This window comes from Phocoena sinus, chromosome 17 (genome assembly GCF_008692025.1).
Source record: "Phocoena sinus isolate mPhoSin1 chromosome 17, mPhoSin1.pri, whole genome shotgun sequence".
Taxonomy (NCBI): Eukaryota; Metazoa; Chordata; class Mammalia; order Artiodactyla; family Phocoenidae; genus Phocoena; species Phocoena sinus.
Genome location: NC_045779.1, coordinates 16214785 through 16237713, shown reverse-complemented (window position 1 = coordinate 16237713; position 22929 = coordinate 16214785). Strand labels below are relative to the sequence as shown.

Genomic DNA, 22929 nt, shown 5'->3' with positions numbered 1-22929 from the left:
CAGGCCAGGAAACAATAACAAACAGAGTATTTAGTACAGAATAGTTTCATCTTCAGAAGAAATAAAATTACGAATGAAATACCTTTCATGCTCATGTAACTTGACCATTCTTAATACCTTAAACTGTTCAGTAAGTTCAATATGGAAATATGGAAAAGAAACACATGGGAAATAATCCTGGAATATCAAATATACAGACTTTGATTGAAACATGTTCTCAGGACAGGTATGGAGAGGATGGGAATTTAGGGGAAATCAGAGGGGGCTTTGTCTTGGGCCTGCCCCCTTCTGTGAGGAATGAGACCGGACTTTGTCTCAGCACATATAGGTGCACTGTGGGCGATTTATGTGAAGGTACTTTGTAAACTGTAAAGTGTTTGCCCAATGTAAGGCAGAATTATTATCATTATTTTAAAATGCTACTTTATCGCCTGGAAAAGTTAACGTGCCTCCAGAGAGTAACGGAAGCAATGAAAAAAATCTAGTTTCTGTAATATCTCTTCCCTAATTATGCAAGAAATCCTCTAAAAGCAATGCCGGTGGATTTTAAGATTTGGTTCTGAAATTTTGTGCAATTCAAAATAGAGTGGTATATTGTGTTTCCTTGGGTTAGCAGAACTTAAATACATCCATATGATTTTTATTTACTTGTAACCTGAAATTATGACATTGTTTTTTTGTTAAAACTACAGAAACACTCCGCTTTAATAGGGATTCTCCAAATTTTAGGAGTTAGTTAGTTATGAGTTTTGTTTTGTTTTGTTTTTAATTAATTAATTAATTAAGTTATTTTTGGCTGTGTTGGGCCTTCGTTTCTGTGCCAGGGCTTTCTCTAGTTGCAGAGAGCGGGGGCAAGCATCACTTTTGTGTTAATGGCGGGTAAGGCATATGTCTTCCAGCATTGATAATTGTGAGCAAAAAATCATAAATGAGAATTACTCTGGCATTTCAAAATTATATCCCAAATGAGCCATGCTTGGAGTATTTTACCTGACAATTAGTGTGTAAATGCATACTTTCATTAAATTATAAATATAAAATATATAATATCATCCAGTTGAAATCTCCCATTTCACAGATAATAAAACTTAGGCTCAGGGAGCCAAAATTATTTGCCCGAGGTCATTCAACTAGTTAGTGGCGGAGTCAGAACCTGAATTCAGACCTTTTGACTTCCAACTGCGGTGTTTTTCCTACCATGCTGACATGCAGAAGTTTAAGTACCTGTACGAGAAGTGATACTAAAGTTTACACTACTACATGTTCTCTGTTCTGTAATTTTACCTTGAGTGATATTAAGATCGTGTCTATTTTTTTGGTTAAATTTACATGTCTATTTATTTGTGTTGAAGTTGATGTGAGGTGTGTAGATTAATTTCTTAGTTGCTAAGACCCAGCAAGAAAAACTGGGAGTTTCTTTTGGTTCCTCATTTGAGCATCAGTATGAAAATTAATTCTGAGAGTTAGGAAATGAGAATGGGTAGCTAGATGGCTATATTGTTATTATTTGCAGATAGCTAAACATAGACTATATTTCAAAATACTAAATTTATCGTCCATGTCTTGAAGCATGCCCAAACCCCGCTCTTCTCGAAGGTGTTGAGTCTCTGAAGGTTCAGAATTGATCAACTGTGAAACTGTGACCTAAAGTAAACTTGCTAAGAAATGGTATAATAATATCCTTGCCCTGAGGGTAAAACACTCAGCTCTAGATTTTTCTCTTTTATCCTTGCTCAGACTACAATCATATTTCTTTGTTAGTATTTCCTCTTGGCATTGTGATACAGCTGACGTTGATAGATAGCATGGAGAAACCGAATTCAAAAAGAAAAAAAAAAAACAGGGGGCTCTTGGACTGTTGGCTCAAAAATAATGCGTGTAGAAAGCTCTCTGTCTGCCCCCTTCAGTCTTTTTTTTTCCTTGGGCCACAGCTGCTGACAGCAGACACACTGAGCTATAATTTGGCCACATTTGGCTCATGTAAATTGTGATAAACAGTGAGCCCATAATATTTATTTTAAAGATTCAATCAGTGAAGGTAAGCATTCTTGACTTGTGTATACATGCTAGTAAATAGAAAGCTACAGACGTAGAGATCAGCTCTTAATTTCATGCCACACAATTAATACGGCGGCTTGATGCTCTGTTCATCACAGGTGCTGGAGTGTTGGAACCCTTTGAAGAAGTGTGTAGCTAATAGCCCATATATAATTCGGAAGAAGAAATCTTCAATGGAAGACCCCCAGGGGATAAATGGACAGTCTGTAAGTAAACAGAATGTCAGTCCTAAGGCAAGAGTTATTACTCTTAAAATCGTAATTACTATTTTTGTTGTAACTTGAGTGTCTGGAAATTCCTCAAAAGCTCTGTACCAATTTTTAATGATTTTTAAAGTTATGAATTAAGTAGTACATTATTTCATCAGCCTAACCTAATTTATATCTTTTTTTAAAGGTATCAGTTATCAAAAGTAGAGATCTAGAGGAAAAAGCCAACCTTTAGTATTACTTAATTATACCAATACGCTTAACAAAATTTTTAGACTTACATTTTCCTTTGCCTCAGGGAAAACATAGATTTGTCTCGTGAAACTTGAAATTAATGTCTAAGTTTGGATTGTTTTGTATGTATTTGTTTTGATGTATACGTGTGTGTGTGCGCGTGTATCTTTAAAATGTGTGATAAAAAAGCAAAATAAAATAAAATGTGTGGGTGGTGTGGTAGTTTCACAGTTTGATAAACTCTTGAGTGGGCTTTAAATTAAGGAGAACCTGAGGTTTTATTTTGTTTGTTTATCTTGTGAGCACAAGAGAAAGGGTTCAGAAATGTTCCTCAAATTCGTATCGGGAAGAAAAAAAGTTTCCTTTGGCTCATAAACAAATATTCCCAATAAGAGTTCATCTTATAAATAGCCTTTGTTTCGAACTTAAAAAAGTCAACGGATTTTAATTTTAAAAAAGACTATTTCAGTAAGTTACAGTTGTTTCCTTAGAAAATTTCCATAGCAGTATTTGGGGTGGCACTTTTTGACTTTGCCTTTAAAGGTCTCTCATCAGTTAAGATGCTTTTAGACCTGTGGTTTTGTAGCTCAGCTTTGTTCACCATAGAATTATTACAAACCGGAAGTGTGATCTTTAGTAATGACATTGTGGTTTCTGTAAATGTGTGTTTTACAAGACCTTCTGGTGGTTATGTAATAAGCAGTAACTGCTAATGGATTAGGATTTTAATAACAAAGGGTCACATGCTATCAAGGTGCTTCTGCAGTCATACTGTGTGCAGTTACAGAGTGTATTTCATGGCTCTCCTAAATCATCTTGTGAGGTAATTCACATAAAGCATTTCTCGGGATCATTGTGTATGGTGTAGCTTTCACCCTAAACAGGAAAAGCACCCTTAACACGTTTAAGTTGTTTGTTTGGCCTTTTAAACTTATGTTATGGGCCTGTGATAGTCGATGATGTTCTTATTATATGAAGAATAGTTTCGGAGTGCCTATAAAATAAGTGAAAAATAAATGCACGAATAACTTACTGTTTTCTGCCTTGTGTGTAACTTTGTGTAACTTGTGTGTAACTTTGCTCCCAACGTTCATGCAAGTTGCAGTGTTGGCGAATCACGAACAGATTTAACAATCTCTGCCAATAAATGCTCCAGAAATTCTTTTGAGGTTTTGATATTCTGCCAGTTCTCATTTAAAACTTAAGAAATTAACTAAGATTTGAGACAAATTAAAAAAACAGGTCAAGAATAGAATGATTAAGATTTTTGTACCTGTCCTAACAAAATGGTGTTTATTGGGCCATCTCATTCCATATTATTTGGAGGTGTTTTGAAACGTGAAGAGTGAAGCAGTTTTATTCTTGAAAGATACTTGGCTGCCTCAGAAGTAGAAAGCTAGGGAGTGATGTTTCTCAAGGGCAAACAGTGTGTGGCATTGGAGAAGCCGTTTCCGGGCATTTTGGCCCCTGCCTACTCAACCACGAAGGGCAAGCAGTCTTTTCAGAGGTCCCTATGTGTTGGGCCCCAGGTGGGCTCCTCCAGGCTCACTTTCTTTGGCTCTCAGGTTTCCCCTTTTCTTAGGAAGGTGCGGAAACAGGCTTAAGATGGGAAGAGGGTCTAGAGCTTAGCTGAAAGCAATAAGGTAACACAAGAAACTGAAGAAGTTTTGAAAATTTATTTTTTTATTGAAGTATGGTTGATTTACAATGTTCTGTTAATTTCTGCTGTACAGCAAAGTGACTCAGTTATACGCATATATGCACTCTTTTTTATATTCTTTTCCATTATGGTTTATCCCCGGATATTGAATATAGTTCCCTGTGCTATACAGTAGGACCTTGTTGTTTATCCATTCTATGTGTAGTAGTTAGCCCCAAACTCCCAATCCATCCCTCCCCCACCTCCACTCCCCCTTGGCAACCACAAGTCTGTTCTCTATGTCTGTAAATCTGTTTCTGTTTCGTAGATAGGTTCATTTGTGTCATATTTTAAATTCCACATATAAGTGATATCATATGATATTTGTCTTTCTCTTTCTGACTTACTTCACTTAGTGTGATAATCTCTGGGTCCATCCACGTTGCTGCAAGTGGCATTATTTCGTTCTTTTTTATGGCTGAGTAGTATTTCACTGTATATATGTACCCCATCTCCTTTGTCCATTCATCTGTCAATGGACATTTAGGTTGTTTCTGTGTCTTGGCTACTGTAAATAGTGCTGCTATGAACTTTGGGGTGCATGTATCTTTTCGAATTAGAGTTTTTGTCTTTTCCAGATATCTGCCCAGAAGTGGGAGTGCTGGATCATATGGTAGCTCTATTTTTAGTTTTCTGAGGAACCTCTATACTGTTTTCCATAGTGGCTGTATCAACTTATATTCCCACCAGCAATGTAGGAGGGGTCTCTTTTCTCCACACCCTCTCCAGCATTTATTGTTTGTAGATTTTTTAATGATGGCCATTCTGACCAGTGTGAGGTGGTACTGCGTTGTAGTTTTGATTTACATTTTTCTAATAATTAGCAATGTTGAGCATCTTTTCATGTGCCTGTTGTCCATCTGTATGTCGTCTTTGAAGAAATGTCTATTTAGGTCTTCTGCCCATTTTTCAGTTGGGTTGTCTGGTTTTTTTTTTGTTGTTGTTGAAGGAAACTAAAGGATTAAAAGGAGACTTGGTACCAGTAATTCTTGTACTTCCCAACGTGACTTGCACCATCCCTTGTTTGCCACATTCATCTTTCAAAGTTTTGCTTAAAAAAGTCAATATATTTGGAGTGAACACAACAGTATACTGTACCCCCAATATTCCTAGGATGTAGCCTCCTGATCATAGTGGCACTTTGGAAATACATCTTTCATGTGACCAGAGACCAGGGGCAGAGGTGAAGTAGCTTCTCATTTTGATCCTAAAGAGATACAGTCCTGGGCAAAACATTTAAATCAGAAATTCCACATTTCTTATTCTGGAATTTTCTGCTTGTGTGTTTTCTGCATCTAGAAAGAAGTAGCTCATGAGATCTTGTAGGTTTTGTGGACTCTTCAACTTGCCTCATGAAGACAAAAAGGAGAGGAGGACATTTGTGGGGCTTTACATCATTTGGGTGATAATTCTAGCCACTCCAGTATCCCCTCTTGAGGAGTCCCATTTGGATAAGCACGGCCCCATTCTCTCTCCGTAGGTCCATGGTTGGCCTCTCCGAGGTAGACACCTCTGAAACACAGACATCAAAGGGCCAGGCTATAGCTGCATCTTTCAGTTTCTTTAGTTTATGAGGATTTCTACAGGGAAATTACGTCAAGATAAGAAAAGCATTTACAAACTCTTTTTAAAAAAGTGAAGTAAAAAATAAATCACTATCTTTTCCTTAGAAGCTGTGAGCTCTGCAGTTACCTAAACCTTGTGTCTGATTTAGATGGAATCCTGGTATCATGAAAACTACGTTTTAGATATGGAATACGAAGACTGGGTTTTAAGTTTTACTAATTGTATGATCTGGGGTAGATTTCCAAGCATCAGTCTCTTCAACTAGAAAACAGAGATGATAATATTTACCTTCTCTTATTTAAAATTATAATTTTGTAGGTCAAGTGGGGTCATGTATTTAAAAGTTCTTTGATAACTGAAAAGTACAATACACCTCTCATGCACTTTTATTGTAAATATCGCTAAAAAAGTGTGGTCATGGATAAAAAGTTATCTGGCCGCCTTCAAGTCCACAATAAAAAATTTTGAATGCAACCATTATACCAGTGCCAGGTATTATAAACACCAACACTACATATGTTTGTTTATGTTGTTAGCTGTCGAGGGAATCAGGTCTCCTGAGACTCTAAAGGAGCTTTTTATTATAAATGGTAGGTTGTTAATTTACTTTTATTACAAAAATTTCAGATGGTGATATTTTAGAGCTTTTTGGAATAATTATATGTTTGGGCTCCATTGTATTCTCAAAACTGCATCTTCTTTAGATTATGGTAAATTTGAAATGCTAACAGCAGTTTTTGCTGAGATGCTGGGTTTTGCAAGAAAACCATGAACTAAAATATGTATGTACCTTATTTCTATGTTTGGACATTCTAAAAAGGCAAAGTGACTTTTAACCAAAATGGTAAAGTTAAATATATATTTTATGAACAGAGAGAAAAACAGTGTTAAGCAGAGATTTCTAAAAGTAGTATATATATATATATATTACATTATATAGTACATTACATTATATAGTACATTACATCTGTATAAGTCAAATTAATTGGGAAATTATAAATTAGGTCAAGATTACATTTATTCACCTTTATCATGAGTGAGATATTTTACGTAAGTGAAAGTTTTAGATAAATTAAAAAATATAGAATTCAGTAGTTTTCAGTTTCCTTTTTAAAATCAAGAGCGTCTTATTGGAAGCCTGTGTTAGTTCCATCAGGCTGCTGTAACAAAGTACAATAAACTGGGTGGCTTAACACAACAGACATTTATTGTCTCACAGTTCCAGAGGCTAGAAGTCCAAAATCAAGGTGTTGGCAGGGCTTCCTCTGAAAGCTGTTGAAGAATTCTTCCTTGCTGCTTCTTAACTTCCAGACCTCTATAACAATCCTTGGCATTCCTTGGCTTGCAGCTCCTGCGCTTTGATCTCTGCCATGTTGTCACATGGCATTCTCCCCCTTACCTCTGTCTCTCCTCCTCTTCTTGTAAGGACATTAGTTATATTGGTTTAAGGACCAACCTAATGACCTCATCTTAACTTGATAGCATCTGCAGAGACCCTTTTTCCAAATAAGGTCACATTCACAGATACCAAGGATTAGGGCTTCAACCTGTCTTTTTCGGAGGGGGTTGGGGGGGGATACAATTCAACCCATAACAAAGCCCAAGAAGAATGTGAGGCTTCAGACCTTATCTGTTTGCCTACCCATCCCACTTCCCTCCACCGTAGCACTTTGAATAACTCTAGTTTATTTGGTTGCAAGTAGTGGAATTCCCATGAGCTGGTTTAAGCAAACAAAAGAAATGTCTTAAGAAAAACTTAAACAAAAGGAAAGTCTTAAGAAAGGAAATTCAAGCAATTTTCTTTCCATTTTTCTCTGCATATGTTTTTCAGTCCTCTTTTTCTTCGTAGACTGGCTTTTGTACTCCCCTTGTGTAGCGTTGGCTGCCTGCTGACCATGGTTTACATGTTACTGAACCATCCACCATGCAGAAAGAAAGACTGCTTGGTGCTCTATGAGTCATGATTCTGTGGCTGATGCCCAGAGAAGGAACTGAGCAGACCACCCAATAGGTGCCCACCATGAACCTTCAAGAAACCCCCAGTTTGTACTCAGGGAGGCACTGGTATGAAACCACAGTTTTAGTCCTATCACATCATCTTACAGATTTAGCCTTTGATGTACCATCACCTACATGCTAATCATTTTGATGGAAATATCTACTGGTGAATATATATGTGTATATATATATATATATATATATATAAAAATTCTTTCCTGATGATGTAAGTTCTTTGTTACAACTATCACTTATAAGTTGGATCCCTAATAAGTTAGTTTCTCTTCTCACTTGATCTGACAGAAGCGGTGCTTTGCATTTTCAGCCCCAGGCAGTAAAGCCTAGAACTGGGGCTAAACTGGCTATGATGGGTGCACAGCAAGTAGTTGCTAACTTGAAAATGGAAGGCAGTTGGGCCTAGTGAAGAAAACCTTGACTTGGAATCAGAATACCGAGTTTTGAGCCACAGCTTACTAAGTCACCTTGGGAAAGTTATTTTAACTTCTAAGCCTCAATTTTGTTTTTATAATTACAGATAATTAGATCTACATTGCTGGGTCTCTGTGACGAAGATATAAGATGTCCTATGCCAAAGCACTTTGTAAACTATAAAGCAATATATTTGGCCACTAGTATCAAGCCCTGTGGGGCATCTTTTTGGCAAGGGCAGGACACTTTGTGTCAGACATATCTGCTTCAGTCTTTGCCCAGCACTTGGGCAAGTTTTTAAACCTCTCTCAGCCTCAGTTCCTCCTCATTTGTAAAGAAGGGATAAGAGTACCTTCTTATAGGATTAGAACTAGCATATGAACGACAGCTAGTGAATAAGAACACAGTTTTCGGAGCCTGACTCCCTGGGTTCAGATTTGAGCTATGATACTCACTGGCTGTGTGATGTCGGGCATGTCTGTGTGCCTCACTGGGGCCATTTTCCTTGTCTGTAGACGGGGATGATGGTAATGACTTAGGTCGCAGGGTGGCTGACACGATTGAATGAGGTTATATGTGTGAGAGTACTTAGAATCGTGCCTGACATACAGGAAATGCTGTCTTAGCATTTGTTGATGTTACTAATCTTATCTCCACCATGCCAGGCACACAAATAGTAAGTGCTTTAAAAATGCTCATTGTTATTTAATTAAAATGGATTTGACTAGGGGGATGAGATACTATTTCTTAACTGAATTGTAATGGACCCACATTCACACGGTTAAGGTGAGATGATGTCTTGGGATGTCAGACCATGCTGGAAGGAATAAGACGGTACTTCCCTTTGCATGGGCAAGGCTGGTTTGGGCCCATTAAAAGAGCCCAGGTTGGAATGCGATCTGAGAGTGTAGAAGAGACTGGCTGTTAAAGTTCAAATTGGGTACCAGGCTGTATTACCAGTTGGGTATTTTAGGTGAAGAATAAAACCTAGACAGGAAAATTGCTCCAGAGCCAGGACGGTGACTTGTTTATATTTCTAAGCCAAACACAATGTCAAGCCCTTTACGTGCACTCTGTAAACGTTTGTTTATCTGAGGTGACCGGCATCTTGTGTCCTGGGATAGCTCACTTGGTCCCTATGCATCAAACAAATAGAGTGTGACAAGGATGAAAATTGTTTGTGGCTGATGCTGGAAAAAAAGGAGAAAGGGGCTCTAACCATTTAGACTCACTGCCTCTGACCTTCCTCTGACCTGCACTCTTAAACATGCATGGGGCTGAGAGCTCAGTGACCATGGTGCTTGGAACCGGATGTATGAGCAGAGCAGTTAGCAGTGATGGCATTTGCATCTCTCTTTCTGAGGCAAAGGCACAGACTTTGGGATCTCTGTTTTTTTTGTTTGTTTGTTTTGTTTTGTTTTGTTTTGGAAGTAGGAAGGGCAGCTTAAATACTGAAAAGAAAAACAAAACCACTTTCTGGTCTAGAGCTGTGATGTTGAAAAGTTACCAAAAGTGTGGGCTAGAATAAGAAATCGATTTCTTTTTTAAGAAATTGAAGTCTAGTTGATTTACAATATTGTGTTAGTTTCAGGTGTACAGCAAAAGTGATTCAGTTATACATTTTATGTATATATCTATTTTTTTCTTTCAAGTCTATTCCATTATAGTGTATAACAGGATATTGAATATAGTTCCCTGTGTTATACAGTAAATCCTTGTTGTTTGCTCTATATACAGTAGTGCACGTCTGTTAATTCCCTGCTCCCAATTTATCCCTCCCTGCCTCCTCTTTGGTGACCACAAGTTTGTTTTCTAAGTCTGTGAGTCTGTTTCTGTTTTGTAAATGGGTTCATTTGTACTATATTTTAGATTCCACATATAAGTGATATCATATAATATTTGTCTTTCTCTGAGAAAGCCATTTCACTGTAGTGAAAATACAATAAACTTTTTCTTTAAAGGATCAGATAGATATTTTGGGCTTTACAGGCTAGAAGATCTCTATGGCATGTGTTATGGTGTGAAAGTATTGACAATACAGAACAGAGCCCCAGGGCGATATTAATGCCTGCAGATAAATGGAGGATCCCCGCCTTTGTTCCCATTAGCGCTTGCAGGTCAGTCTACCATTGCGCTCCCACCTCCGTCAAGGTTTCTCATTTTATTTCTATCAGGCTTGCTCCATCATCCTGGATTTGACTTATTTCTGCCCTTTGAGCCTCATTTTCTTCATTTATAAAATGAAGAACTGAGGAGAAGTTCTCTTCTGGTTCTAACAAAGTGTGAATCCATTCATGTTCCTATGGTACTGGATAATCGAAGTTAATAAAGTTTATGCATCACAAAATAAATATGTATTTGTTGCCAAGGGATGGGCAGGAGGACCCATCAGGACACGGAGCAACTTTGCGACCCCAACAAGTGCTCAGTTTGATGATCCAATACCACAGTTCCAGGATTGCATTTGAACCCTCATATGACGCATCTTCACATTTCTAAGGTCTCCTGATCATTTCTTTTGCAATCTCCTTCATCCCTCAGTCAATGAATATTTTTATTTGTAGAGCCCATAGGATATTTTTATATTGGCACTGATGTTGTGATAAGGGTTCTTTGATGTCCACATTTCTTCTGTACATATATCATTTTGTTTATATGTAATATCAACTACATTTCTATGATTAATTTAAAAAGGTGCTTGGAATACATAAAGAAGCACTCCTACATTTTGTATCACCTTCCTGAATGTGTTTGTAGTGATCTAAAAATATGTTTACAGTACTCCTCCCTTTAAGACATGGAGTCTCTTGATGATGAACTCCTTGAGATGAGTCCCTCCCCTTGGGTATGGTCTGGACTTAGTCACTCACTTCTAATAAGTAGAAACGAGAGCAGAAGTGGTGTGCCACTGTAGGTACTAGGTCATGAAAGCCACTGTGGCTTCCTCCTTGCTCTCTCTTGGATCACTCACTCTGGGGGGAAGCCAGCTACCATGTTGTGAGGACATTCAAGCAGCCTGTGGAGAGGCCTGTGTGCCAGGCTCTGAAGCCTTCTCCTTCCTCTCTCCATGTGAGGGAGTCTTCTTGGAGGTGAATCCTCCAGCCTCAGTCCAGCCTTCAGATGAAGCAGCCCCAGCAGACAGCTAACGTACATCCTCATGAGAGCCCTGATATCCAGTAACACTTAGATAAACTGCTTCCAGATTTCTGACTCTCAGAAATTATGTGAGATAATAAATACATGTTATTTTGAGATGCTAAGTTTTGGGGTAATTTTGTTACACAGCTGTAGATAACTAATACAGTGATCTCATGAACCTATTTTTGCATTAAAATTATCTCTACTCAGTATTTATATAAATATCATATAAATATAATTAATAAAACTCTAATTTTTCCTATTTCATTTCATTTGTAACCTGGGGACATCCACATGTCGATTTATTTATCTTTTCTGTTCCCCCAAACAGAAGTTTTTCTTCTTCACACAATAAATGCTTTGAACTGCTAATTAAAATATATTTTATTCTATCTTAAATTGTCCACACTTATCTACAAATCTGCTTGCCTTCTAGATTGTGAGTTTTCTGAGGGCAGAGAATATGAGAGAGGAATAATCACCCTCCCTCTGACATTCAGCCCTCTCTATTTTGCACATTGTAGATGCAAAAAAATCTTTGGTTGAATGAATGAATATAATTGCTATGTAAAAGGAGAGAAATATTCACATATGCTAGTTTGGCCACTTTGCTACACGTGGCTCCAGGGACCCAAGCATCTTTGGAAACATACCAGAATCAGACTCAGAGCTTTTCCTGCTCTATTAGGTTTCATGAAAGTAGAGGTCCACTGAAAGCAAACATCACTGCTGTGAAACCTCATTAGTTGGACCTCCACTAATGGAAAATTTCTGATAATTTAAGCAGAGAATGAAGTAAATTCTTACATATGTTCTTTTATGAAAATAGGATTATAAAAGAAAATAACAATATAGATTCATGTTAACTGTATGTGAATATAGGAAAGTAGGTGGGCAAAATAACCTGACAATCACATACCAAAAATTTCACGTGCTTTTTGCAAATAAATCTTATTCATGGGCTTCCCTGGTGGCGCAGTGGTTGAGAGTCCGCCTGCCAATGCAGGGGACACGGGTTCGTGCCCCGGTCCGGAAAGATCCCACATGCCGCGGAGCGGCTGGGCCCGTGAGCCATGGCCGTTGAGCCTGCGCATCCGGAGCCTGTGCGCCACAACGGGAGAGGCTACAACACTGAGAGGCCCACATACCGCAAAAAAAAAAAAAAAATCTTATTCATTGAAGAAATCTTTCCAAAGTGCTGTTCTTGGTTAAACTAGTTCAATTAATGTTTAAATTTCAAAGGAATTCTTGAAATTTCTTTGCGAGTTCTCCCAAATTCAAACTTAACATAAATCAGATTAACAGTGTCTTGTTTTTAAAAATTTTGATTCTTGCAACGCTATGAACGTATACTCCCATCTCGCATCAATAAGGCAATAACTGAGCTTATGTTCTCATCAGTTCAAGTCAGTGGATACCTGTGAGGTACAGGAGGGAACATGGACTTGGCAGGCAGCTGGAGGCTGGGGCTGAAGTTCTAGCTGGAGTGTGTGCAAATCTCTCTGATCATTTCTAGCCAGGGTCTTCATCTCTAAAATGGGATATTTCAGTCCTGTGTATCTCAGAATTGTTGTGAGGACCAAAAGGAGAACAGGCGTGCCTTTATTAAGCAATATATGTACACATGTTATGTGTTTATCAGAAAACAGTAAATACATCTGTCTTCTTCCAGGTAATGTTTAAAAAAAATAATCCTGTGTCCTTTTCAACAATTCTCCCTTCTTTTTATAAGAGAAAGGAAAAATGAGAAGTTTTTTTTTTTAATTACTGATTTTATTTCATTATTTTTTTCATTTTGAAATATGGTGTGGTATAATATAAGGGGACACAAGAGATAATTGCTAATGGGCTGTGCAGATATTGAAATGGATGGCTGTTCATTCACTAGTTCTTGTTTTTACTTAAATACTGTATAAACTAAAATTCCTTTTAGGAATCCTAAAATGTATTGAAATTTATTTTGATGTCTAGAAATTCTCAAATGTTTTATTATATCAAACATCATTTGGCAAGGTATATAGTATATGCTTATTTATTTCTTTAATGAGGCTGTTGTATTTCTTTCAAAGGATAGCCATCTCGAATGTTTTTCAAGAATAAAATTTTATGCTTTGGGTAACCACATATTAACCTTAATATCAGTCATGTTTTACAAGGAAAGAAAAGATAAATGCTAGATTGTTTATGATTAAAGTGATATGTTATTTAAAATTGCATTTCTAATTTCTATTTAAATAAAAGAAATAGATTTTCTTGGCATAGGAAATAATGATCAAATACACATTTTACTTTTTTTAACCTTGGTGTTTACATTAGTGATTTTTAGTTGACTTGTCCATCGAAGATTCCCTGAAACATTTAAAAAACATACGTTTACCTGACCTTATCTGGTAGGCTGGGAGGGTTAACTTTAAAAACTTCAAAAATATTTTGTTTTCAGGTGTGTGAAACTATATGCCCTGAAAAATGTTCATAATTAGTTAGTTATGCCTGCATTTAACCACTTGTATTCTCAAAATAGGAAACTGTTGGTGGCAAAATGGAACCCAGGCAACTTAAAATAGTTTCATCCATGGAGTTGACTTTTATTAAAGTTCACATTAGACACTGGAATTAGTTGTTTGCTAAGATGCCAAATTATTTTGGAAAAAAAAGACTCATCATTTACTATGGACTAAAAATCAGATCTATATTTTAATTTAATCAATTAGCATTTCACTTTGTCTTTTGAAAAATGGTTATCTTTTGGGGCTTCCCTGGTGGCACAGTGGTTGAGAGTCCGCCTGCCGATGCAGGGGACACGGGTTTGTGCCCTGGTCCGGGAAGATCCCACATGCCGCGGAGCGGCTAGGCCCGTGAGCCATGGCCGCTGAGCCTGCGCGTCAGGAGCCTGTGCTCCGCAAGGGGAGAAGCCACAACAGTGAGAGGCCCGCCTACCGCAAAAAAAAAAAAAAAAGGTTATCTTTCTGTTTGCCCTAGGGTAGTTTTTTAAATACAGTGACTTATTTCAATCAAAATTGACGCACCCTTTATTTATATATTTTAAATTCAAACTGTGAGTCAGGCTACCATCTTAAAACAATAGAGCTGCCAAAAATTTTCAAATGAACGTGTGATCTATCTGTGATATTGAATGGGGACTGTAATTCACAGAACCATCTGCAATGGCAGCAAGGGGAGTACTGGGCTAATTCATACGTGGCCATGAGTCTATGGTGAACTTCTTCATTACCTGGAGCATTAGAGTCCTTTGAAGTCTGTCTTAACTTGTTGGGACAAAGGTGATCCGCTGCAATTTTAACTGAAAATAGTGGCTTTTACCTATACTGCCAATAAGAGTTGAATAGATTTTGGTATTACTTTGGAAGGCCAGGCTTGAAAATCTTACAGTGTTCTCGCCTACCTTGAAAAATGAGAAAAGATAGTATAATATGAAGGACATTTGGAAAAAATAAAGTTTATAATCCTATAGTTCAGTGAAAAGTTTTAAAATTGTAAATGTATTCTGCATTTATATTATAAAATATTACATATTAAATTGAGATTTTGTTCTGAGTCCTTTTAAGTTGTTGCCAAAAAAGTTGTTTGCATTGGTAGCTGAATTCTCCATACATTGTAATTTTTGAGTCCTTGAACCAATGATAGTCCTTAAACACTACAAGTTACAGGAAAAGATGAAATGGGCTGATTTTCTTGGGAGGCATCAGCTTTAGGCCCTTGGAGATATGCAGTGCCTGACTATTACTAAAAAGAATAAATAACGTTTATTAAGCACTTACTATGTAGCACTGCTGTTCTAAGTATGTCACACATATAGCCTTAGCTCATTACTACTTGGTGATAATCTGTTGAAGACTCGTGCATGGGAACAAGGTAGAACTGGATTACCTCTAAAATCCCTTTCACCACTGAGATTTAGTGAATCCATGATTTATTACCTAGTGCTTAATGAAAGAGGAAGTAGGGCTGTAAGGATCAAGGTTGTTTTTCCATATTCAAGTAGGCAAAATGCATAATGCTCTCTGTGTTCCTTTGGGGTTAACATATAATTTTGAAGAAAATGTGCTATATTTTTCCAGAAAGGTTCACACAAAGCACATACAGATTAGAAATACTTCTGCTCTTTCTTGCCATTTTTCAAGCACTCTGTGAGTTCCAAAATATAGGAATTATTCCTTTATTTTTTTATAATATCTAACAAAATTACGTATTGACCCATGATTAAGTAGTATAAGCTTTAGATGGTTATAATTTAACTCAGAGTAATAAACTTGTTCCTATTCTTTTCTTTTCCCTTTTCTTTTTCCTTTCTTTTTTAACAGAAGTTCAGATCAATAGTTACAAATCTGACCTTAAAAAGCAAAATCTAACTAATAACTTGTTGAATAAGTAATAAAAACCTTTGAAAATATGTGCAGCCTTGAAAGAAAAGTATAATAGGGCTTTATTGTGAAATGTTTAGCAAACACAAAGCTTAGATTTTGATGGTTTAAAAAACTATGTTGAGACCGTATTTCCCCCCATCTAAAGTTTTACAGAAGTAAAGGAATTCTACAATGATTTCTCCAGTTAATAAATGCCTGCTTTTTCACGCATTCTACTTTTATAAATTTCTGCAGGGAATGTACTGACGAATCTTCGTTTTTCTTTGAACAGTCTTTGAACTTTTCTTGTTTCTTTATATGTACATGAATCGCTTTCCATATGTAGTTCCAAATCTAAAAAAAAAATTAGTCTATGAGTATTTTCAGTTAAATTAGAATAAAATTCACAAATATGATCATCTTATTAGCCTTAATTCCATTTTACTGAAATGTGTGTGATATTGAGCACAGATTTGGGATATATGACTGAAGGCATCATATTCAGCCATTTTTATAGTTTTTTTTCTCATTGTTGAGACTGTTTCCATCTATTATTAATTATACTATATACACATTTTTTTCTTTGCTTCAAATCCAAGTAATGCTGGCTTAATTTGAGTTAAAAATAAATTTTTTTTTTTTTTAAAGAGGGGACCCAAGTATAAGTTTGGGGGAATAATTAATCTATTATGTCCAGTCTCATGATAAATATTTTTTTAAAACTTTTGCAAATGTAGTTACATGTTGAGATTAATGGAACTTTGGGAACCAGGATATATTTGTAACTAACTACACATACAGCTAACTGTTAATTCCTTATGTACATTTTAGAATGATGTGCAGGGTATTTTTTGTTTTTTTGTTTTTTTTCCGGTATGCGGGCCTCTCACTGTTTTGGCCTCTCCCGTTGCGGAGCACAGGCTCCGGACGCGCAGGCTCAGCGGCATGGCTCACAGGCCCAGCCGCTCCGTGGCATGTGGGATCTTCCCGGACCGGGACACGAACCCGTGTCCCCTGCATCGGCAGGCAGACTCTCAACCACTGCACCAACAGGGAAGCCCCCTGATGTGCGTTTTTTAGTGAATTTCTTAAAAATTCTTGAAAATACCGTACTTGGGGTTCATTTATCTTATATGTATATACTTTGGGATCTAAAAAAAAAAAAAATGTTCCCAGCTTCAGTCTTTATTTCTAATCTTCATTACCTCTTTGATAGAATTAGCACAAATTGACTAGGAACTAGATTCAGCTTACTCAAGCTGAACTCTGGCCTGGGGGTGTGGAAGTGAGGAAAGGAAGCTTTTCTTCATCTCTTTCTCTGAGGTGTGGTTCTGTTTACTTTGGAAAGAAAAGATACAAGTATCTCCTAAAGTGGATTAGACATGGCAAGACAAGATGATACATTTGCACTATAAACTCTCAAGCAGCTGTGAGAAGGCCTTATGTGTGAAATTTCTTACCTTCTTAAAAATCTTGATAGTTGTAGCTAAGCTCTTAACAGTCAAAAACAAACTGCCAACGAGGTTTATTTTCTTTTTTGCTGAGTTTTCTGGGCCATTGTTCCGCTTGAGGGGCCCTGTTTGTTAGTTTTGGCTCAGGGACTTCTCTTCCTTCAGGATAAGCTCTCCTAAGGCACTTGTACAAGTCGGTACTCAGGGGCTGCTTCACAGTTTATTCACGGCCCGCTAAAGCACCATTCAACTGCATGACTTCCTGTCTCAGAGGAGGGGTGGCCGACTAGGGGTTTTGTATCTGTAATGTAAAAATATAGTGGATTTTGTGGAAAACTGGGACATTTTTGTTTGTTCTCATAAAAGATTCCTGCTGGAAATTTTATTTTAAAGTTGGCTTTTAGCCTTTTTTTTTTTTTTTTTTTTTTTGCTGTGACTTGGATCCTGATCTGATTTTCTGCTTTTACGGCCCTTTTTGAAAAATTTAAAATATTTAATTCAACATTAACTGTGCTTACAAGCTACATAGCAGAATAAAATCACATTACAAACATTGTAGTATTAGATTTTATCACCATTTATTTCTTCTAGCCTGTCCAGGGATTTCTTCATGTTCAGTAGAACTAATTTGCAGTCAGACATTGAGGTCTTCTAGAAGGCCAGCAGGCTCCAGAAATTAATTTATCCAAATAACCGATCCCTCCTAGGCCAACCATAGAGGGACACCAAAATGGCCTAAGAAGGCAGAGCCTCCTTTTGAAGTCTGGAATGTTTTGACTGACTTGAAACAGGCGGCTGGAATGAAAGCATAATTTTCAGTGACCCAGGGGATTTTTTTGCCATTTTCAAATATTAGGTAAAACAAAGAGAAATTGCTTGCTCTAATTTAGAAAGACTTAGTAATCAGGAAGGCAACCAGACTGAGAATAAAGTTCCAAGGTATATATAGCAGAAGCTTATTTACTAAGCTTAGATTGCTGGCAAAAATCAAAATTATTATACCCTTAAAAAAACCTTACAGGGGATATATTTTAGTCAAACAGCTGCATTTTCATCACCTATACCTGCATTATTTTCTTAGTATTAAAAAAAAAGAGAAGGCTAACTGCTTTGATTTATTGCCATCTAAAATATTTCTATATTACAATCTTAATTTTATTAAACAAACAGGAGGTTATAATTTAAAATAGTCTACTCAACTAAATGGGTTTACTAGAAACACTGAGTAGATATTTCATATTTGTCAAATTTTCAAAACATTAGTAGATTTTAAGGCCATTAATCCTTTAAAGCAAACTGTAACATGAGCTGAAGCATAGGAGTATCCAGGTGTAACAAACGTTTTTTGATGACCAGGTCAGAGGGGTAGATCAAAGTGATTTTGAAGAGATTCCTTGGTTATACTATACATAAATATTTATTGTTGCAGAAGAAAAAATACCTTTTCTCATTTTGGTGAAAAAAAATGAATTAAAAGTAGGGATTGGTGGCCAAATAACTGCCCATTAAGGTAGAAATAGGAAATGCTTCTTTTTACACAGTACGTTCCATGTCCCCGATAACGCAGTAATGTACTTAATGTATAGCATTATTTAGGAAAAAAGGATTAGGTAATATCTATTTAAGAGTTCTGGCTATGAGTAGATGCTAACCGACTTTATGGATTTAGGCTTTATTTTACAGCTTGGGAGAATTACAGAGTAATTTAGGTACTGATGTGGCCACAAGGATGCCAATCCTGTTGCTGGCACTCGGTCATTCTTAAACTGGTGAAGTATGTCTTAAATCAATTTAAATGAAAAATAAATAGTAATTTTATTGATTTTGATTTGTTCTCGGGCTTGTTTGCTAGTTTTGAATTGGGGTGATTGGAGCTCAACATTTGCATTACTGAAGTTGTCAGAGCTTTTTTCTCTAAGTTGCATCGTTTTGTACCAGTTTTCCATTTGATTGGCCGCCCTTGCAAAGCCAAAGTACGTGATAAATATAAGAATATTCTCTGAAAGCAGAGTGTTCTAATGGGAGGTGACATTCACATTATTCTTGGGTGTTACAGAGAGAAAATAGTATTGCCATTCACCTTTATATCATCTTCAAGTTTTTCTTTTGGCTACTGAAATTCTGAGTAAAAAAAAAAAAAATGTCAGCTCTTTAATAAGTTGTGAGAAATAGCCTTTGGAGAAGAAGGTAATTGAGAAGTTTAAGTAATGATTGACTGGGGCCAGCAATGTTGATGAATTTAGGTAGAAGGGAAATTAAGCTATCTTTGGTAATAAGAACCAAGACTCTATGTAAGTACATGGCAGAGATTGGAGAAACGTGTGCAGAGGAAAATGTAGGCGGAAAATTAGAGGGTAATAGTTGCTTATACCAGTGGACTACAAAGAAGAATGTCTACTAGCCCTTGAGTCATGGGAAGAAAATAGAATGTCTAATTTTTAATTTCATCCTTTTAAAAAACATATATTTAATTTGTGTGGGTTTTATATATATAATATATTAGTAAAGCACTGTTTGAATATAATGTATAGATACGTGTTGCTCATTTTTTTTTTTTTTTTTTTTACTGATGAGGAATTAAAAGACATTTGGAAATGGTTAGTTTCAATAATAGTTAGCTTTATATTCACTATCCTACATATTTTCCATTAGGAATCAGCGATTGTATATGTTGATCAGGAATTTAAGTAATTGAAATATGAAAATCCTTCATACTCATGGTTAGTAAATGCATATAAATATTTTCTTTTTGGAGATGACTATTTGGTATTTTTCTCTGTGTTCTGAACAACATCTCTCAATGGGACTTAGCCATATTTTATCTTTAAAAGGTAATACTATTTCTTTACCTAAAATCACTGTAATATGAATGTGTATCATTGCATAAATGTTACCTTATGTTGACACATGACAACGAGGAGCCCTAGGTAGAAGGTAGCTGATTCTTTCTTTGAGGTTCTGCTAATTGACTTCATGATAACTTTCTTTTTCTCAGTACTATTCACAGGTTTATCATTTCTTTCTGTTTGAAATTACTGTAACTTTGACTTCTGGATAATTAACACTACAGTTACTTGGTAATAAAAGACTTAGTGAGGATTGAGTGCTCTTTTTTCTAAATACTTAGATTTCCATGCAGGAGAAGAGTTCATCTTAGTAGGTTTAACTGTAGGTGACAGAGGATAATGAGTTCAATTTTGGGCAGTTTGAGAGGTTTTGCAGATCTGCAGGTGATTTGTGTAGACAGTTGAAAATTTGGATGTGGGTTTCTAGAGTGGATTGGCCTAAAAGTATAGGCTTGGGGCCATCAGCAAGTGGATGATTCTGAAGCCATTATGTGAGGTAACAGAGGAAAAGCGTGTTGAGGAAGAAAAGGACCAAACAAGAGAAGATTTAAGGGGATATTAGAGCCAGGGAGAGGACAAAGATCCAGGTATGAAGTCTGAGGTACAGTTGGAGAGGTACATGAACCAGAGATAGAGAGACAACTTGCAGGAGAGGAACGGTCAGTGGTGCCAGGTTTCTCTGAGGGATTAAGATGCGTAGGTACTGAAAGGTATACAGTGGACAGTAAGCCACTAGTCCTAGCAGTTTGATGGGATAGTGATGGGTGGAATCCAGATTACTTGTGTTGATAAGTAAATGGGAACTGAGATATTGAGATTCAACTACCCTTTCGAGCAGTTTGGCTGAGTTGGGAGAGTTAGAGAGTTAAGTAGAGGGAGATGGAGTGCAGGAGGATTTTCAGAGGAGAAAGGACTTTCCCATGCAGGGGAAGTCCATGGAAAGCCCATCCTTCCTCTTCTGATCCTAAACTCCCTGCAGTGTTGCTCTGTCTCTATAGGTCTCTATAGGTCCCTCCTCTCCAGAGAGCGTGACATCGTAGGACATGGGAGAAGCACTTAAAAAAGCTATATTTTTGGCCATAGGATATTTATATTTGCATAGTAGCGAATAATGATTTATGTGTTACTGGCTGAGGATCAACCTGTACTAACCGTCGTGGTTCTAAAAGCTATACTTTTCCCTTGCTTCATGCATTCTGTGCCCACTTCTCTGCCTGGCAGAAGCCTCCTCCTCCTATTTCGAAGTCAAAGGCCAACCCCTATGTGAAGTCTGCTTTGGTAACTTCAACTAGTTGGATTCTCTCTTCTGTGATCCTTTAAGAGCTCTACTGTGGCTCTTAGTAAGTTGATTTACAACTAGCTATTTACACATCTCTCTTCCAATGAACTGTGAATTCTCAGAGGAGCACCTGTCCTGTCTCTTAATCACTAGCCTGTCACGTTGCCTAGCACTTAGTGGCTACTCCGTCAACTTTGCTTGAATGAATGAATGAATGGATAAGGGAGGACATGAGAAAAGACAAACGGTAAGTGTTGGGAGAGGCACCAAAAAAAAACGGACTTTGTGACTATTGGTTATTTATACTCATTATACTCATCTGTGTGTAACTAGCTAATGGCCAGCTTGAGCTATAAAGAGTGGCTAATTATTACAGTTAATTGAGATTATGTTTTACATCTTGGTCCCTGTTTATTTAAAGTAGGAACATACTTAATTTATTAATCTCAGCCTTTTGAAAAGATGTGTTTGTGTAGGTTTTATACTGTACGTAATATGTCAAATAGAGATATACTTAGTTTATTGTATTCATCATTAGTTGCCAAGTATGAGAAAATAAATTAACTTCAAAAGGAAGTTTGAATTGCAAACTGCCCTGTTGGGAGTATTTAGAGTATACAATTATAGTTTTAATAGAGACTATAATGCTCAGTAGACTACTGTTGAAAAGTTTTGTTTGCTTTTAATTGTTTTCTTTACATTTGCTACCACTGCATAAGAATCGTCAAAGTTAGTAGAATGCAAATTAATGTATAAAAAAGGCTTGAGTTAAGAAATGCTTTACATAACTTTCTGTTTCCCATCGTTTATTCTAATAATTCTAGACTTGGCACTTTTCTGTCATGGTAGTGTCCTGGTATAAACTGTATCAGTAGTCAAAATGTGCTATCACATAATTAATTAACTTATTCTTTTGACGTTCAGATTCAACTTGATTGTGAGCTTGTGGTTAACTGCATACTTTTACAGAGCCAGCAACTGAACACTTTATTTATTTTAAAAGGACAAATGAGATTAACTTCTCTTAGATTTAGGATTGAGAAATTGGGAAGGAGAGGATTGGTGAGGGAGAGCATGGCTTTCAGGTCATGTGACTTGGGTTCTCATTTGGCCATTGTCACTGACTGGCTTTGTGATCCACATCACATTATTTACCTGGCCTTCCTTGTCTGAAAAATTAGCTAGTAAAATGTCATGGAGTTGCAAGAAATACACGATAGAGTGGTTGGCCTATGGTAGCTACTCAACTAACATTTGTTGGTCTCTCTCTTTCTTCCAAGACAATTTTGTTCCGCTTTCTTTTACTAGACACCAAAAATATGTACCTCATTGTTCTTTTTTACCTTGCTGCCAGAAAGGAGGATCAGCGGCAAGTACATTGAAAATGAAATTTCCTCATACAAAAAAAAAAACTAAAAATAAAACGAATCACCTCGATCACCTCCTATTGAAAAATAACTATTGATAGTATCAGATATGTATCATTCCAGACTTTTCTTGATGCATATGTGCATAAAACAAACCTTTCTTCAATGCTATTATTCCTCCACATAAGGTCAACATTTTATAATTCATACAATAAATTATTTATTTTAGAAACTACCTTCATGCTAAGAGAAGAGGACAAAAATTAGCCCACTTCCTCTTTCTCATCTGAC

General features: G+C 36.7%; 1 protein-coding gene across 3 annotated transcripts in view; it reads left to right on the top strand.

Annotated features, from left to right (window-relative positions):
- EYA1 (EYA transcriptional coactivator and phosphatase 1) overlaps positions 1–22929 on the top strand; it is a 330392-nt gene that overhangs the window by 9747 nt on the left and 297716 nt on the right. For 2 of the 3 annotated variants that reach the window (XM_032609853.1, XM_032609847.1), the window contains exon 2: positions 2157–2264. In XM_032609853.1, the coding sequence (XP_032465744.1) occupies positions 2232–2264 (33 nt within the window). In that variant the 5' untranslated portion in view covers positions 2157–2231. Of the gene's footprint in view, positions 1–2156; positions 2265–22929 lie in introns of those variants that run through there. The other variant, XM_032609851.1, reaches the window with a different exon arrangement.